General features: G+C 25.1%; 3 protein-coding genes across 4 annotated transcripts; all 3 read left to right on the forward strand.

The window, feature by feature from the left end:
- Positions 1-856: 856 nt before the first annotated feature.
- LOC107071080 (very long chain fatty acid elongase AAEL008004) lies at positions 857-9040 on the forward strand. Of its 2 annotated transcripts, none has more exons than XM_015329776.2 (5): positions 857-1004; positions 1382-1480; positions 6534-6621; positions 6714-6985; positions 7121-9040. In XM_015329776.2, the coding sequence occupies exons 3-5, from the start codon at positions 6573-6575 to the stop codon at positions 7634-7636; spliced, it is 837 nt and encodes a 278-aa protein (XP_015185262.1). In that variant the 5' UTR covers positions 857-1004; positions 1382-1480; positions 6534-6572; the 3' UTR covers positions 7637-9040. The 2 variants fall into 2 exon arrangements, with proteins under 2 accessions (XP_015185262.1, XP_015185261.1); XM_015329775.2 differs by lacking the exon at positions 857-1004 and adding an exon at positions 1029-1278.
- A 398-nt stretch (positions 9041-9438) lies between these two features.
- On the forward strand, positions 9439-11190 carry LOC107071067 (very long chain fatty acid elongase 4). Its single transcript, XM_089174365.1, has 5 exons — positions 9439-9555; positions 9752-9942; positions 10080-10160; positions 10249-10432; positions 10513-11190. The coding sequence occupies exons 1-5, from the start codon at positions 9498-9500 to the stop codon at positions 10866-10868; spliced, it is 870 nt and encodes a 289-aa protein (XP_089030491.1). The 5' UTR covers positions 9439-9497; the 3' UTR covers positions 10869-11190.
- Positions 11191-15946: 4756 nt separating this feature from the next.
- bond (elongation of very long chain fatty acid james bond protein) lies at positions 15947-19401 on the forward strand. The gene is made up of 6 exons (XM_015329747.2): positions 15947-16357; positions 16716-16906; positions 17058-17150; positions 17352-17408; positions 18460-18702; positions 18804-19401. Exons 1-6 carry the CDS (start codon positions 16321-16323, stop codon positions 18963-18965), a joined length of 783 nt encoding a protein of 260 aa, XP_015185233.1. The 5' UTR covers positions 15947-16320; the 3' UTR covers positions 18966-19401.
- The last annotated feature ends 173 nt before the right edge of the window (positions 19402-19574 follow it).

The raw sequence follows: 19574 nt of genomic DNA on the forward strand, positions 1-19574 counted from the left end.
AATTGTTTTTTTTTTTAATTACCGACAGAGCTACCGACCAGTGTTACCGACAGTGCTACCGACAGATTTTTCGACTTTTTAAATATTTCAAAGAATTAAAAATTATGTATAACACAACTGTAACTAATGTCCAGGACTTGTTATAAATAATTATAGAATAAACAGATAAATAATATATGAATCATGTTAGATATTGTAAGAAAAGAAAGTAACAATGAAAATGTGCACAAGAAAGGCTCGTAATAAAATTCAGTTTATGTTAAATACTATATTTGAATTTAAAAATATATATGTACATTATATATATATATTAAATTTCTTTATACAGGATGTAAGGATAAATACATGCGACAAAGTTCACAAAATCAGATCATTGAATGTAGAATAGTTATTCTTATTGTTTAATTTGTTAGTCGACGTTTATAAGTGAATTGCTTGTATAGTAAGTTATATTTAAACATCAGAGAAAATTAAACGATAAGAGATTAGATTTTTTATTAATCTATATATTAATACATACATTTTATTACATTTAAAAATATAATAATAAGAGTATTAATAAAAAATAATGGAAAAAACATAATTATATGATATTTAGTAAAAGGTAGATTTTATTCGTTGTACAAAAATTTTCCTAAAGAACATTGAAAAATTTTTGTACAAGGTTCAACGTTAAAATAACAAATCGTGGGAATAATTAGTTGTAGAACATAGTTAACAAACTTGAATAATTCATAGAAAACGGGAAATGACTCTAACATTGAATTATTCGTTGTGAATTTGATTAACTGTATATTTATGAAGTTAACAGAAAGGAATTTTCAAGCAAGAGTTTATTAGTGATTTAGCAAAGCATGGTGATATATCGTATTTAATTCTTTGCCTTTTTTTATTGAGTATAATTGAAAATAAAAATAAAAATAAAAAAAAAATTAAAAAAAAAAGTAAAAGAAAAGAAAAAAAAAGAAAAAAAAATTAAATTATAATTATACATTAAATAAAAGGTACTATTTATTTAATTAAATAAGACTATAAATTAACGTACAGTGCATGTTCATAGAAACATGTATCATATAAATTCGTATACTTTCCATTTCATCATGCAGTTGCTTGGAAACTTTCGTCGCGGCTTCTCAATTCTCGATAAATCATCTCTTCATCAATTTTTTTTTTCATCATCTTCTTCATCATCATCATCTTCATTATCGTTATTTTTTCATCTAATTTGTTAAATATTTGTTTGTTATTTTGTGTCGTGTTAAAAAAGATTTGCCAAAGGTTTGTTTTTTGTTTTCTCTTACCTTCAAGTTAACGAGTATTATTTTCTCTTAAATATTTAATTATTGTTTTATTTTTACAAAAAAAAAAAAAAAAAAAAAAGAACAAAAAGTCAAGAAGATAAGATACAAAGAGGGAAGACAAAGGATTTATACAAGTGATCAATACCAACGTCATTCTACAAACATCTCCAAGATCAAAGGTAATGTTGTTTGAATGCATTTTTTTTCTCTAAACGATGATAGATTATATATTTGAGAAAGAAATATTATTAATTATATATGACAATTAAGAAAATAACAAGGATATGTGGTTTCGATTACTTTCACTCCTTCTTTGATCTTTTGCTGAATTTAAAAGGTAAAAGAAAATAAAGGATTTTGATTTTTTTGTTTATTTGAAATAATACAATTTAATGATGAAATATAAAAAACACCTGTGTGTACTTTGAGATAAATTGGAAATATTGGAAATATTTCAAGAACAAAAAAACTTCATACAATTTTTTTACAAACGATCCAATTGAAAATATTTATCTTTAATAATTTATTATATGATAATCAAATAAAGGAATTTGATCGATTATCTGTTTCGGTTTTGGTGTATGTAATATTTGCTAGTTGATTTGGTTTCTTTTTTCTTTCTTTCTTTCTTTCTTTCTTCTTCAAAGGACGTGTCCGAGAAATTCAGTGATGCCGATCGTACAACATTCTTAACGTGTCATTATTGCTTAACCGCGAAGCAAGTAAGCAAGCAAAACTGTTGTGCACTTATTAAATTACTTCTATAGGTATGCTTAAGTACAAATTTTCATTGATTAATAAAGAAAACACATTTAGAAAGGGAAAACATTACGACGAAGATGAAGACGACTAGTTGGATACGTAAATCATATAAAGATGTTGTAATAAATAACTGTAAGATAAATTATTGTAAAATATCGCATAGCTTTAACTCTTACTAGTTTATTATTGTATTTATTATCGCCTTAGGGAGAGAGTGGAACGTTCTTTGCATCTTCTTATTCGTGTCATGTTCATTTAAAATTTATGTATTTTCAAGGTAATAAGACAAAAATCTTCAAATACGAGAGAAAGAAAGAGTGAGAGAGATTTAAATAAACAAACAAATAAAATAAAATATTATCTCAGTTAACTATTTGCTAAATTACTATTTTATTATAATTGATTGAATCTGTTTATGTTTTTTTTCTTTTAAAAAAAAAAAAAAAAAAAAACAAACTATTCAAAAACTATTCAAATTATAATCACCAAAGTAAAAGAATGTTTTCATAGGTTTGTTTCAAGGTCACAAATTCATTCTTTATTTTTTTTTTTTTTTTGGGAGGGACGGGGAGAAATCAATAATAATCGTATATCATCATTAAACGAGAAAAAGAGAAATTTATGACAAATTGTATAATTGCAGTAACATTTTCGAATCTTTAAACAGGTATTTCGTAATTATTTGCATACTTTTTATTTTTTAACATATTCAGTGAGAACGTATTTCAATATTTCGTTATAATTATTATATAAAATAAATCTCTCTCTCTATATATATTAGGGTGGGTCAAAAACATCAATTATTTTTTTTTTACAAGTGACACAGAAAAATGGGTTGCTAGACAGCTTAAAAAAATTTTTACCAAATATGAGCTCTTAATTTTAATAGGAAGATCCTCCACATCGCAGTTTTTTATTTTTTTTTTCAGTCCAATAGATTAAAATTCATAGCTCATCATTAATTGATTGTACAGAAAAATGTTTTGGTAGAATTTTGTAGGAAATTTAATGCTCTACAAAAAAGGTATCTTATATTTTTTCCGTAAACCTCACCATTTGAATGATATTGAAGATTAAAGTTTGATTATTTTAAGACAAATTTCATTTTTGTTTATGAATTTTATAATTCGACAATAAATGACTATTAAAAAATGCGCAATACAAATTTTTGTAGGAAATTAACTACTCTATAAAAATGGTATTTTATGTTTTGGCGATTAAATGAAGTGTTCAAAAGATATTCATCATCAAACTTTCATGTGTACTGATTTTAAAAGTTTTTGATTAGATATTCGAAAAATTTCAATTTAATTTATAAATTTTAAAAAAAATTTACACGAATTTTAGTTTTTATCAACTGACAAACTTCAAAATATTTTTCAAGTTTTTTTTTATGTGTAAGTATCTTTGTCTTCATTTAAAAAAATAAGTTGTACATTATTTATCGCTTAGTTAATTATTTGTTAATAAAAAAAGCAAAGTTTTCATTATAAATATATTATGATATGTTTCAGTTTTGGAGAAAAAAAAATGTCCAATTAGTTATAAAAAAGTTTGTTATTTCAATTTTCAACTGAGTTATTAATTTTCAAACAATTTATTGTTGCAAGTAGGATAATTTTCTCTTTAACAAAAAAGTTTGATGATGAATATCTTTTGAACGCTTAATTTAATCGCCAAAACATAAAACACCATTTTTATAGAGCAGTTAATTTCCTACAAAAATTTGTATTGCGCATTTTTTAATAGTCATTTATTGTCGAGTTATAAAATTCATAAACACAAATGAAATTTGTCTTAAAATCATCAAATTTAAATCTTCAATATCATTCAAATGGTAAGGTTTTCGGAAAAAATATAAGATACCTTTTTTGTAGAGCATTAAATTTCCAACAAAATTCTTCCATAACATTTTTCTGTACAATCAATAATTGATGAGGTATGAATTTTATTCTATTGGACTGAGAAAAAAATAAAAAACTGCGATACGGAGGATCTTCCTATTAAAATTAATAGCTCATATTTGGTGAGAATTGTTTTAAGGTGTCTAGCAACCCATTTTTACGTGTCACTTGTAAAAAAAAAATAATTGATTATGTTGACCCACCTTAATATATATACATATATAAATTTGGATAAATCATTTTGTCAAAATAATGTTTCCTTTACGCTGACATGAACGAAATCAAATACGATTGCTCTTACTCGGTCCCCATGGTCCTCTCCCCTTTCCCATAACCGGTTTGTAACAGTTTTATTTTTGTTTTATTTCCTTTTTTTTCTTTCTCCTTAAGTCTGTATCCTTCAGAATTTAGCTTCATGTCAGAAAAAAGAGAGGTTATCGCAATAAACATTTTTATAATCATTTCATAAACGTGAGATGTTATTTATAAAAGTTAATTCTTTGTTTTTATTTTTATTTTGCATGATAAATTCCATTAAAAAATTCCAAATCCTTTTGCGAGATTAAAAGTAATATTTTACGATCAAAAATAATTTGTATTTTTTACGTTCGTTGCCTTCACCTTTCAACATTTCTTTACTTACAGAGACAGTTAGAATTTAAATCTTTTTTATTGCAAAAGTTGATAAATTGATTGGAGGTAATACTCTTATAGTAGATCCGCAAGTAGGTCAGCTTACGTCAATCAATTTGGTATTTTAGACTTTCGACTTTACACCAAACTTTTCGTTAACATTGAATTATTTTGGTTATTAAATAGACACAAACGAAATTTATTCATCTTAATAATGTAATATTAATATCTAGAAACAAATCTATCTTTATTATTATTTTTATCTTTTCATTATTTTAATGAAAACATTTGGATATTTAATTTCAATAAATTAACTATATATATAAAATGTGCGTCCATTAAACTTATGCTATTTTTTTGTTATTTTCTCTCTTTCTAGGAGAAAATGTAAGGAGATATGAAGAAAGGGAGAGTAAAAGTAGAATGTAACTTGTATATAGTGGATGTTTTCATTGTACCTGGACGATCTGGTTCACCTTGGTTCCACAGCCGAGTTCGACTAACATTTTTCTTTTTCATCTTTCGAAACGAATTGGCAAACTTTTATTCCCACTGACTTTAAAACTCGTGTTGCGTATCTACATACCTTATGTCCGCGTAGTCTAAGAAAAATGTCTACAAAACCGAAACTGTTTTTCCTTGAATTCCGAGAATGACGTAGACGAAACACTTAAATGAAAATAACAAGAAAAGACATTTTATTATTCAAAGCCTAATACGATTACAGTCAACCCTCCTATAACGCGATACTCTCAGAAGGCGGTTTCCATATAACGCGGAGTTGAAAATGCGACAGCCCTCTTATATATATTATATTACAATACTGTAAGTAATATTCTTCATTTGTTCTAATATAATAATAATAAAGTAATTATTAACCCTAGATTTGCATCATGTCAAACACGAAAGAAAGAAGGAAAGGGTTAAAAAGAAAGTTTATATCTCTTGAAGATAAAATCGAAATTCTAAATCGGTTAAAATTCTGTTTTAATTCTAACAGTTTTTTAGTTTAGTTTTGGCATCATTTCTTTATATAAACTCTTCAATTCAATAAAAATAATTTATAATTTATCTTGTCCTTATTGGTCTCCATATAACGCGGTACGAATGATGTGATTTGTACTAATTCTGCGTTTCTTATAACGCGGTTTCCATACAACGCGGTAGACGTTTTCCATAGAACGCGCTACGAATTAGCCTGGTTTGTACGGTTAAATCCGAGTTTCTTATAGCGCGGTTTCCATATAACGCGGTACGCACTCACCGCATTATAGGAGGGTTGACTGTATTTTATATTGTGCATTTATTTCAAATTATATCATATAATGTAAGTAGATTTTTGTCTTCTTATCCAAAAATCTATCTAGTAGACACCTAAAGTAAACAAATTTCATTTATTACATTAATAATCCTGTTTAAGAATACCTATCCCCCCCTCCCCTCCCACCTCAGTAATCCCTGCTTGTCGTAAGAGGCGACTAATAAGGAAAAAAAAGAAAAAAAAATTAAAAAAATATCAAATTGTTGATCAAATATTAATTGACTTTGACAGTTTTTCTCGCGAGTTAAAATAACACGATTTGCGAATATGTTGTGACAATGGCATTGGAGGGTAATCATTGACTATATTAAAAATTATTATTCGAATATAAAGATGCTCGATAAGATTCAAGTCGTGCTCGTACAATTCATTTAATTGCACCCTTTCGAGAAGATAATCATTGTCAATCGTTCGAAAATAATCTAAAATGATATTTATGTGCAATATTATTGATGTTTTTTCAACATCAAGGACTCATACAATATTTCTTCACTTTATCGTTTCTTACGATCAAACGAATATTTAATTAAAATGAAAAAAGAAAAAAAACTTCAATTAAATTTATTTCGCTTAATTAATGGTTTTTTTTTTGTTTTTAAATGTTATTTGCAGACTAACAGACGATTAGAAAGGGAGATAGAAAAAAGCAAAATGTCAGCTATTATGGAATGGTACAAAGATTTTATGTACAATAAAAATGGTAATGTAAATATAAGCTCATTAAACATTCATCATTATCATTAGTAATAAGATGATAATTTATACGTCATTTAACAAGTTTATGTCTTTCAGATCCTAGAACGAAAGATTGGTTTCTAATTACTGGACCAGGTCCTATAATAACGATTGTGGCTACTTATATATATTTTTCTTTATACGCTGGACCAAGATATATGAGGGACAAAAAACCATACAATTTGAAAAATACTCTGATAGTGTATAATTTGAGTCAAATATTTATCAGCATTTACATCTTTAACGAAAGTTTGATGGCAGGATGGGCAGGCCATTACAATTTCTATTGTCAACCAATCGATTATTCGGATAATCCATTGGCAATGAGGGTTTGTTTTTTATAACAATACAATTTTACTTATATTTTAATTATAAAGAAATATATTTTGTATAATATATTCGTATATCGCGCGTTTCATCGTATAATGAGAATCGCATTAATTTGAATGAATTTATTGTAACAGATGGCACGTGGTGTTTACACTTACTTCATATGCAAATTGATCGAGCTATTGGATACGATATTTTTTGTTCTAAGAAAAAAAGACAAACAAATATCATTCTTACACGTTTATCATCATGCCATAATGCCTGTGGCCAGTTGGATAGCTGTTAGATGGTTACCTGGTGGTCATGCAACATTTATTGGTGTTATCAACTCGTTCATACACATCATCATGTACTCTTATTACTTACTATCTACACTTGGACCACAAATACAACCCTATCTTTGGTGGAAAAAATATCTTACAAGTTTGCAATTAATACAATTCGTATTAGTAGGTATTCACGGAAGTTTTATTTTATTCAATGATTGCAATTTCCCCAAATTTCCGATGATATTGTTGATAATCAACGCTTTCGTTTTTATTTATCTATTCGGCTCGTTTTACGTTGAAACTTATAGAAAAAAATCAGTCAAAGTTGAAAATAAAAATGAATTGAATAACACCGAAACGATACACAATAAATCCGATTGAGATTATATCTGCAATACAATGATATCATATTTTAAAAATACAGGAAATTATAAGAGAAAATTTCAATTAAATGTCTTCCATACAAGAGGGCTATATTTAAATAATATAAGAAAAATCATTGATTGATCGATTTTATTAAGAATAATAGAACATATAAATGAATGTGCGTATTTTTATAATCAAACAAAGGAAAATACTTGATACTTTATTATGTTTAACATTAACATCAAACTGTATTAATCTTTACTGTATTGAAATCATTTTCAAATGTATATCAATTTTAATTTTCAAATAGTAACAGTAAGAATTATTTGTTCATTTAAATGGTAATCACTTATATTTTATTATTAACTAATGTACTACGTTATATATACTAATGTACTATATTAATAATAATCATTATACTTTTCGATAGATAAATAGTTAAAGAAAAAAAGAATCACGTATTATTATAGAAATTAATGAAAATGATTGTAGATTTTATATAATATATATCAATTTAGTGACTAAATAGGAAATAATATGTATATATGTATTACATATTTATTGTTTGTTTTCAAAATTTGAGATAAATGTACAATTTTGAATTATATAATATCTAGTCTACCATTTCTTGTCAGTCACTCAATTGATTAACAAATTCAATAATCAAATTCCTAATAATATCAAATTATAAATTTGTTAATATGCATATAAATAGTTTTATAGAAGTAAATTTATATAAATGTTTAATCAATTGAAAAGGAAAATATGTAAAATCAAACATTTATATGTTATTATATAATTGCTAATTTGTTAATTATATTGAATATGAACATTTATTTAATTATCGATGCAATGATGCAATTGCTTGAATGCATTTTTAGATTCTTCCATATATTGGAATGATACTAAATATATATATATATATATATATATATATATATATATATATATATATATATATAATAACATAACTATGTTTGTTATATTTATATAAGATTTTTTGGAAAGATAATTTTCAATCTTACTTATTCTATCAAATAAAAATTTCCATATTTATATGTTGAAATCGAATAAAATATTAATCGCACTAATATGCACATATTTTTCAACAAAATTGTAATTAAACTAAACTCGTAGTTAAATCACATATATAAATATTATTATTTCCCACACAAAAGCGTATGAATTAAAATGTATTCACAATCAACGGAAAAGAAGAAAACTCCCTCGAAAGGAGTCGAAATCTTTGATTGAATTTTGTATGTTAATATTCTTCTCTACGTTGTTATCGTAAATTTTGTGAACTAATATGTGACGATTTTTGGAATTAATCGTTTGATTTAATTTCTTACGTACGATTAACGTAATCGACCAAAATGAGTTTCATCAACAATAAGGATATGACAAAGCTATTAATTATTCTTTTGTCTGTTTTATTTATTCCTTATTATATAGACAAATGCGTGGATTCTATACAGTTACTTAATATTATAATGTATTGATTTAAATTAACTGAATATAAAAATAGAAATTTTTTTTCATTTGAGAAATTCATTAGAATACAATTTATAAAGCAATGTTAGTAGAATGAAATATGAAATGACCACAGTATATTTTAAACCTTTGGTGCCGGTCTGTTGTATATGGTTTCCTTTATTAACTTAAACTGTTTTATTCTGTTTATAAAAATAAGTGCAAATAAATATAAAAACAAATGATTTCGATTATTGAAAAAAACAATTTAAAGAAATTCGAAAGTTAAAATTGATTTTTAATTTGATCTAAATTTAATTATTTATTTATTTTGTTCTAAATTAACATTCTCTATACCATTTTGAAAAATCACATATTTTCGTGATATAAATAAAAATCAATTATGGTGATTCTAATAGATTATATATACGAGGAGTTTTCTAAATTACATTCATTAGGAGGTAATAAAAATTTATCATTATTTTTATGTGCATGTGCAAGTGCAAATCCAAGTGCGCATGCATGTATATATTTATTGTTTAATGTTTATAATCATCTTATTCGTCGACAACAAAATAAAATATCGATATAAATCGTTAGATGTAAATTATAAACAAAGATAAGTTATTCTTTTTCTTAATAATTATTTTTCTTTAGAACATCGTATAAACGATTGGATTATCACTAAATCAGTATGGAACATTTTTGGCATAATAGCTGCTTATTTCTGTATTATTTATATACTCGGACCTGTATTTATGAGAAAAAGGAAACCATACAATTTACTCAAAATATTGATAATTTATAATATTATACAAATCATAGCAAATATTTACATAGTTATTATAGTAAGTTATTGGAAAGTTCTTATAAAAAATCGAATAAATTTAGTCTAACGCAATGATAACAATGAAATACTTATTACAAATATTTATTATAAATATATATATATATGATTTGTATATGTGTTTATGTATACTTACAGACCATACAAATTGGATGGTTCTGGAAATATAAATTTGTTTGCGAGCCCATTGATTATTCAACTACTCCGGAAGCCATGACAGTAAAATAATTATAATATAATATAGTAATTATTATTATAAGATATATAATTATAATTAATGAAAAAAAAAATAAAATATAAAACGCAGGTACTAAATGGGATATGGTATTATTTTCTAATAAAGTTACTTGATCTCCTTGATACAATATTTTTTGTATTACGAAAGAAACAAAATCAAATTACAATTTTACACGTTTATCATCACGCCGGAATGGTTTTGCTCGTATGGATATCATTGAAATTTGTACAAGGTGGACAGGCAACATTTCTAGGTAATTTACAAGAGAAATAGAAAACTAAATCTAGTAGAGAAAGTATTTAACTTATAATCAATTATTAATTATAATTTCAGGTTATATCAATGGGATAGTTCACATAATCATGTACAGTTATTATCTAATAGCGTCGTTGAAGTTGGGTAAAATATGGTGGAAAAAATATGTCACCCAATTGCAAATCTTACAATTCACCTTATTAGCATTGCAACATACACTGACTATTTTGACACCAAATTGTGGTTTTCCCAAAATAATATCGACGTTATTTTTACCGCACAATTTCTTAATGATGTTACTTTTCATTAGGTTTTATAGAAACACTTACTTGAAAAAGAATAAAAAGTCAACTGAAATCTATGCAAATAACGTATCGAATAAAATCGATGAAAATAACGTTGAATCGTCGAATGGAAAAATTAAGACTCGTTAAAATAATCGATTTTTTCAACTTTTCAAATAAATTTTCTTGAACAAATTTTCTCTCTATGATAATATTTGAGTAATTAATTGGGAAATTTATATCGTACGTATGGTTTATCATAATATAAAATCTATATTTTAATTATTTAAACATTAAATATTCTTTTACTTATTGTGTAATCATTGTGTATATTATTTATGAAAGAAGAAATATATTTTTTATACGTATTATTACAATTAAAAATAAATGAAAATACATAATTGAAGAAACGTAACAACATTCCTTTAGAAATGTATGCACGGTTCAATATAATTGTGAAGAATCGAAAATATTTTTGTTGCATGTTAATTACTTCCTCTTTAATATTTTTTCGTTTTATATTTTTTTGACCTTTTCTTTCCTTTCTTTTATTCATCGAATTAATTAATACACATAATATTCAAATTGATCAATCATTATATCAACCGTTTATTTTGAAAGTGATCTAACTCCATTTATGTTCGAATCGAGATATTTAAGAGTTTGCATTTCAATGCGATTAAAAATATACGTACAAGGTACTAATCAGTCATATTGCTTGAGTGTATCTAAATAAGTTCAATTTATAATTTCTGTTAAAATAATGACAATTATTAAATGGATAATATGTGTTTTCTAATCACGAATGGAGTTAGGCCACAGTCAAAATCAACAATTTCATTTGTTATACAATTTCAAAGGGACTTAACTCCATTCAACCTAATTTAAGATGCTTCAAATTGAAAAAAACAATACTCAATTTATTTTACATATCTTTAAAACATATCAGAAACATAATTTATGCGATTCCAAACATTTTTTAACTACATAACGTACAAAATTACAATTACAAAATTACAATTACTACATACCTACAAAACAATTTACTACTCATCTATATTTTGTGTATGAAAGGGATTTGAAGAAATCATGATGTTCCGGTGGTATATATGGTAATAGGTCAATAATTATGTCCTTGAATTTTACTGTTCTAATTGTCTGATAAAAATATCAGTGATAAAAAAATCAGTCTGATAAAAATGTAGTCGTGTCTATACAATATTTTCGAACTTTCTTGGTTTACTCTGACGTGGTAATAAATTCAGGACTTTCAAATTTTCATTCTCATTCATTGATGTCTTATAGAAAATTTTATATGGTTCATTTCTAACAAAACGCATCCAACATATTTTTAACCAGTTTATTGATTCTTCATTAGAATTCTTTACCCATTTAAAAATTGCGTCTTCTAATAATTTTGTTCATACAAAATCTTGTTGTCTCATTATATTTATAATAAAGTATTATCATATTTACTTGGAATATAAGCAACCTCAAATGCTTTATTGATACATAACATGAAGTTGTACAATAACCACGTGCAATCGGAAAATAATACTTGACAAATGGAGTTAGGCCACTTTGAAAATAAACGTTTTCATCATTCCGTTGATCAGCAAATTTTCTTGAACAAACAAAATCTTCATGATTTTAATTATATTTGTAACAAATTGCTTCAGAATGAAAAGATCATGTAAAAATGTAACTATTACGGTAACTAACTCGATTTTTTTGGAAAATGGAGTTAGGCCACTTTCAAAATAAACGGCTTATATTTTCATTTACATATGTGTTGAATAATTCATAGGTAAGATTATCATACAAATGTTTTTCTTTATATTTGATACCTCACATATTTTCATGAGAATATTAATTATATATATAATGTAAATAGTTAAACGATAATCACGAAAATGTAATACGAATAAACATATGAACAAATTTTTAATTATTAAAATTAATTTTAATTATTTATATTTTAATAGCGTCAAACTTAATATGTAATAAATAGTTATATTGCTAGACTTTAAAAAAACAGCGCAACAGTAAAAGTTTTATATCCGTATAAATGGTATTCAGTACAAAAAAAATTTGAAATGACGTACGATTTACATTAACGCGACCGAATGTATAAATAGAAAAATACCAAAAAGGTAAATATTTAAAAGGATTATAGTTCAAATAACATTTCAAATAAAACTGCTTATAGTAAAATATATACGATCATTATTTATAATTATATAAATTATTTCGAAAAATTTCATTCTAATTGAATAAAATGCTTAGATACGTTTTAACAATAAGTACAAATGAAATTGTTATCGTTGTCTTATAGAAAATTGATCTTTCTGATCATATTATTATGGATTGGGATAAAACTGGAAAAAAAAGTAACTTTTCTTTTCGATCATTGAAGAAGAAGAAGAAGAAGAAGAAGAAGAAGAAGAAGAAGAAGAAGAAGTCAATTTTTTCATCATAGAATATCTCACTACACTAAGAATTAGAAACGCATATGATTTATTCACCGTTGCTCGGAAAAGAAAAGAAAAACAAAGTAGTTTGACCCACTTATTTTCAAATATTTATCTATCTCTCTCTCTCTCTCTCTCTCTTTCTTTCATAAAGTTGACCGAACAACTGGTAACCAGTGACGAAAGGATTGAAATAAAAAAAAAGGTATGAAGAAAATGAACATGGGCGTTAAGTTCAAGTACCGTTTAACCAATAATATATATGAACACACATATATAGACAAAAATGACTGACACATAACACATTTCTACTTTGGTCTATATTTTTAGATCAGAAAATAAGAAATGACAAATTTGATCAAGTAAAAAGAACAGAACAATAAATTAAAATTGTATATAAAAAAAGTATTATAAAAATATAACATAAGAAGTGCATATTAATAATTTATATAGTTCGTGATAATTATAAATAGATGTTATTAAAAAAATTTATCTTGAGATATCATTTTTGCTGAAAATATAATTTTGGTTTGTTCTTTTTCTTGACATTTTACATAAAACATTAACCACAGAAATAAACAATTCAAGTTAAAGAAATGATAATGCGATGACGACATTATGGAATATCGATAAGATGATTTACCAAAGAATTTCTAGTATTTAAAATTATGAATAATCTGTATGGATATCGTTTGTTCTCATCATCGTTGTCATAATTGTCATCACACGCAAAGTTAAATTTATTCCGGATAAACATGTTTAATTTTTGCAATTGCTTGGCAAATAACTCCACGTGTGTTACAGCATACCGACATATTTCATTTCTTTTTCTCTTCAGAATATATTTCTTATCTTTTGAATTTATTCATCGATACCATTCTTAAAAATAAATAAAGAAAAATAAATCACTTAGCCAATCAAACTTAGCATTAGTCAATTTAACGTTATTAAATTTAAATTATTTAAAATAAATAATTTTTTCATTTAAATGAAATTTAAAATGAATAATTTTTTCATTTAAATGAAATTTAAAATGAATAATTTTTTCATTTAAATGAAATTTAAAATGACATAATTATTTTCAAAGTATCCAAAATTACTGACTTTTTATATTTAGTTTTAAATATACACTGTAGATACATTATAATTAAATTAACAAATATATCTTTATTGATTTTTTCTTCTTTTTCTTGAATGTACTTCAAACGTTTCAAGGGAAAAATATTTAAATTGTATATTTCTTTTTTACGTCATTTAATTTCATTTTGCAATTTTCGAACTAGATTATTGTTTACATCATTTAATACATTTTTTAATCATCACTGAATATAATACGTCAATAAATAAATATTATTTTTTTCAAATGATTTACACAAAACGTTCGAAATTATGTCATTTTCGAGTCGATGCGAAAACAAATATTTTCTTATTACTATAAAAATTGGCACGTTTATTTGTTAGTTGATATGCTGTATCGTTCTAATAACACGCGGCAGAGGTATCATTTTTATATCGTTAAGAAAAAAAAGCCTACACGTCATATTGTCCATTGATATGGTTTATCTTTTCAGGAAAGAAAAAAAAACAAACAAACAAACGAAAAGAAAAATAATATATATAATAGAGTTATTTCAAAAGTGAGTCATACAAGTAATAGATAATAAGAAAATTATTTAAATTCACTTTTATCTCCTTGCGTGAAAATAAAGTAAAAAAAATTTCGTGTAACATAAAAAAAAAAAAGAAACAAAATTAAATGAACAACTTTACATTTTTATTTTCACAATGCTATAAATTTTTATTTCTTATATATCATTAATTCACATTTAAACTTCTCACCTTTCGTACCGATAGATTGATTGCAAAATAAAAAAAAATTAGCAACATGGCAAAGTTGCAATCGAATATATTAGTTTTACATATTTGAAAATAAAAATAGCACGTATAAGTGTTTTGTGCAGACAGAATTAATTTAAATATAACGGAAAACTTTATATTCTTTATTGTAATATTTAGTAAATGGAAAAAAAAATAAAAATAGGAGTATATATATATATATATTAGGGTGGGTCAAAAAAATGACTTATTTTTTTTTTTTTTACAAGTGACACGGAAAAATGGGTTGCTAGACACCTTAAAACAATTCTCACCAAATATGAGCTATTAATTTTAATAGGAAGATCCTCCGTATCGCAGTTTTTTATTTTTTTCTCAGTCCAATGGAATAAAATTCATACCTCATCATTAATTGATTGCATAGAAAAATGTTATGGAAGAATTTTGTTGGAAATTTAATGCTCTACAAAAAAGGTATCTTATATTTTTTCCGAAAACCTTACCATTTGAATGATATTGAAGATTTAAATTTGATGATTTTAAGACAAATTTCATTTTTGTTTATGAATTTTATAACTCGACAATAAATGACTATTAAAAAATGCGCAATACAAATGTTTGTAGGAAATTAACTGCTCTATAAAAATGGTGTTTTATGTTTTGGCGATTAAATTAAGCGTTCAAAAGATATTCAACATCAAACTTTCATGTGTACTGATTTTTGTTTCTGAATATCTTAATTATCGCGGAATCTATATATATATATCCAAGGTCTTATGCACCTTTATGTATTAATAAACATACTATAAAATAAAAAATCTAAGTAAAAAAATCCAAAAGTGGGAAAAGAAGAATACGAATACGAAGAGGAAGAGGAAGAGGAAGAGGAAGGAGACAGAGAGAAAGGAAAGATAAGGAGAACTAAGAAACGATTGGATGGCATAAGATTGGTGAAATCGGAACCTCCACAATGACTTACTTACCGGTAAAACATTCAGTACCTTATTTTTACTCGGTGACTTCTCATCGTAAGTGAATCTTCTTCGAACAAAACTTCTAACCAACATTTTTTTCTTTTTTTTTTTTTTCTTGGTTTCTTTTTTTCATATCTTGCAAATTTTATATTACATATGAGAAAAAAAAAAAGAAGAAGAAGAAAAAGACCGTAATATATATTCGATTAATTGATTGATTTATTTATTTTTTCCTAAATTTAATACCTACGATAAATTGTATTTAACTAACATAAAGATCGATCTATCGATTATTATTATTATAATACCAACCCATTAAAAATGACCGATTACAAGGAAATTATTGAAGAATTTCGAGGTAAATTTTGTTTTTCTCTAACTCCTTTGATTTACTTATATATTTTATTAATTATAACTATTATTTATAATTTTGTATATTTGATTGTGTAAGAGGACAAAAATGATCGTCTTATTAATTCATACATTTGATTCATTTGATTTAATATATACATGCATAAAAAAAGGGTTAATAAGAATGCACTTTCTTATTTAATATATTGTACGTGCAATTCAATAAAATAATTTTCATTGCTAATGCGACTATCAACATGATGAATTATTTAATTCATGTTAATATTAACATTAACCTTTCGATGATTTTTTAATAATAAATAAAATTAACAATTCCAACGAGATATCTTTTTTCATTATTTTAGATCCCACGATCGATTCGTGGCCATTAATGAGTTCACCAGGACCTATACTTTCCATAGTGTCGATATATTTACTTTTCGTCATTAAAATTGGCCCGAAATTAATGGAAAATCGTCCTGCCTTTGAATTAAAAAACTTTTTAATCATTTATAATGCTTCATTAATCATATTTAATATATGGTTAGCGTCTTTGGTAAGAACATTATTCTAATAGAAATCGTATGATGAATTAATACATCACGATGTAATATAATGATTGTTTAAAAAAAAAAAAAATATATATATATATATATATACACGTGTGTGTGTGTGTGTGTTTATATGTGTGTGATGATCATTTCCAGGTTACAAGTATTGATCTATCAGCTTTAATTCATTCGAAAGGATGCAGATTGCAAAATCATCAATTGTCTAAGAACGGATCTTTAGAAACAAAGGTTAGTCAATTCTTTTCTTTTATTTTCTTCTTCTTCTTAGGACTTGATCCTGTTATTCCTCACTAAACTATTTTATTAGTTCTGATGGCGACTATTTTTCGAACCTACCAAACCTCCCCTTTATCTGGGGCTTGGGACATTTAAACATTCTGTAATTAATTTATTTATTATAATTAAAATTGTTTTTATTTATCATTACAGTTGTCAAAAGCTGCCTGGTGGTATTTCTTCTCTAAGATTATCGAACTCTTAGATACGGTAAGATGCTATAAAACGAAAACAAATATAGAAATGATGACAATTATTATGACGAAATACCTGCGGGCTATTTTATTCATACGTTTTTCTAAATTAAAACTGTTGCACAATTATATCGGAATTTATTATCAAGAAATATGTTGAAATGTCTTTAATTAATAATCATTTGAAGTATTTTTAAACAGGATAGGAAACTTATTAATTCTATCACATTAACATATTTATCATTTCTATGCGATTATTATCGAATATTATCTTTGCATTTATTTTTAATATTCTTATTTATAGTTTATCGATTTCTTAGTATTATTAAAGGGGTATTCTGGTCTAGAGGCATGAATTTTAGGTACTTTTTCAAGTGCAATAACAAAAATATACATTACATACATTTTTACTATATACATTTTTTTTTACTACTTTTTTTACTTTTCCGAATTTTATTAAAATAGTAAAAATTGGAAATTGTTGTAAGAGTTTAGTTAGTACGATAGAGAAATACATAAAGAAAACTCTCACCAAATTTCAAGTAAATCGGTTTACTAGAATTTGAGATATCATGACAACCGTGAGAGAAAAAACAATTTCGAGAAAAACGCATTCAAAGTTCGCGTAATAAGGCTAGGATATAGGATGCTGCGTCACTAAAACAGTTATATCTCCGAAAATAATTTGAATTTTGAAAAATCCTCTTAAGGACATATTCTTAAAGGTTAAGCTTTGAAAATATGAAAAAAAAAAAAATCGATTTTTTCCAATTTCTAAACCAGAATACTCCCTTAACCTGTTCATTTGAGCAGGGTGATAGAGATAACGATGTATTCAGACTCTTTGAATAAATTAATTGAAAATAAAAATTTAATAAGCTCGATGCATCGATTGTTTTATGTTTTTTTTTCTTTTTTTAAATTTAAAAGTTTTATTGCACGAATCGTTTATATTTTAGATTAATCAGAGCTTCCAACTACTCTCTTCCCCTGTTTAAAAGTTCCACGAAATTTCGAAATATTTAGATTATTTTTCATTTCTCATTTTTCTTTTTATCTTTTTCCAGGTATTATTTATTTTGCGAAAAAAACAGAACCAATTGACTTTCCTACACATTTATCATCATAGCATCACAGCAATTTTCTCGTGGTGTTATCTCAAACTAATTCCAGGTGAACAAGGTATTTTCATAGGAATAATCAATGCTGCAGTTCATATCATAATGTATACGTATTATTTAATATCTGCATTGGGCCCAAAATATAAAAAATATCTCTGGTGGAAGAAATATATGACCTTGGTACAATTGGTAAGCCACATATAATAAATAAAAATGATATAGATATAAATAATTATCGTGTCGATTTATAATAAAGAAAATTTATTTAATTATCCAATATCAATTTACAGACTCAATTTGGAATAATAATAACTTATCTTCTATTCACATTGGTGATGGATTGTGGAGTCCCAAAGGTCTTAACATATTTCTTCATAATTAACACAGTGATATTTATCTATTTATTCAGTAATTTTTACAAGAAAACCTATATTAAACATAAAAAAGTGTAAATTAATTTCTCAACAAAATTGAAATAGGCTAATATACTAATAAATATTGCAAATTAATCAACAATCGATTGAATTAATTAAAGGTTAAAAAAAAAAACAAGTCGACCTAACGCAATACAATAGCAAAACTACAAAATTATTTATAATTCATGTTGTTGAAATAGTCAATTTATTTAAGAACTATTATTGTCAGATAAGTACATCAATGTTTCTTCTTATAATAGTACGTTTTAAACAGCTATTTCTAAGATAAGATAAATACCTTTTTCATATAGCAAACGAAAATGAATTTTTAAAAAAGGCAAAAACGGTCTTCTTATAAATATACATAGATATTTTAGGATAAGCTATAATAATAAAGAAACGAGAAAGTGTATGTATGTGTGTACTCAGGCCAAAAATGTATGTGATGAATAAAGAAGAATTCATTATAAAAAGACGTTCTTAACACGTATTAATGCTGACGAATCGTTTTAAGTAAGTGTGCTAACAAAAACTACCAAATATAATTTAATTGTCTAACGTACCGAATAATTATTTTTTATTTAATTTTTTTATTTATAGATTTATTTATTGATACTTTTAAAACAGGATATCGGAATAATTTAT

The sequence above is a fragment of the Polistes dominula genome, unplaced genomic scaffold, assembly GCF_049000335.1.
Source record: "Polistes dominula isolate Pdom_NZ unplaced genomic scaffold, Pdom_raw_medaka contig_83, whole genome shotgun sequence".
Taxonomy (NCBI): Eukaryota; Metazoa; Arthropoda; class Insecta; order Hymenoptera; family Vespidae; genus Polistes; species Polistes dominula.

Bases quoted from the DNA above. Each gene is read 5' to 3' on its own strand.
- LOC107071080 (XM_015329776.2), top strand. From the start codon at position 6,573: ATGTCAGCTATTATGGAATGGTACAAAGATTTTATGTACAATAAAAAT. The intron at 6,622-6,713 runs GTAATGTAAATA...TATGTCTTTCAG, and splicing joins TTTTATGTACAATAAAAATG to ATCCTAGAACGAAAGATTGG. The intron at 6,986-7,120 runs GTTTGTTTTTTA...TTATTGTAACAG, and splicing joins ATAATCCATTGGCAATGAGG to ATGGCACGTGGTGTTTACAC.
- LOC107071067 (XM_089174365.1), top strand. From the start codon at position 9,498: ATGGTGATTCTAATAGATTATATATACGAGGAGTTTTCTAAATTACAT. The intron at 9,943-10,079 runs GTAAGTTATTGG...GTATACTTACAG, and splicing joins ATATTTACATAGTTATTATA to ACCATACAAATTGGATGGTT. The intron at 10,161-10,248 runs GTAAAATAATTA...TATAAAACGCAG, and splicing joins CTACTCCGGAAGCCATGACA to GTACTAAATGGGATATGGTA.
- bond (XM_015329747.2), top strand. From the start codon at position 16,321: ATGACCGATTACAAGGAAATTATTGAAGAATTTCGAG. The intron at 16,907-17,057 runs GTAAGAACATTA...GATCATTTCCAG, and splicing joins ATATATGGTTAGCGTCTTTG to GTTACAAGTATTGATCTATC. The intron at 18,703-18,803 runs GTAAGCCACATA...ATCAATTTACAG, and splicing joins ATATGACCTTGGTACAATTG to ACTCAATTTGGAATAATAAT.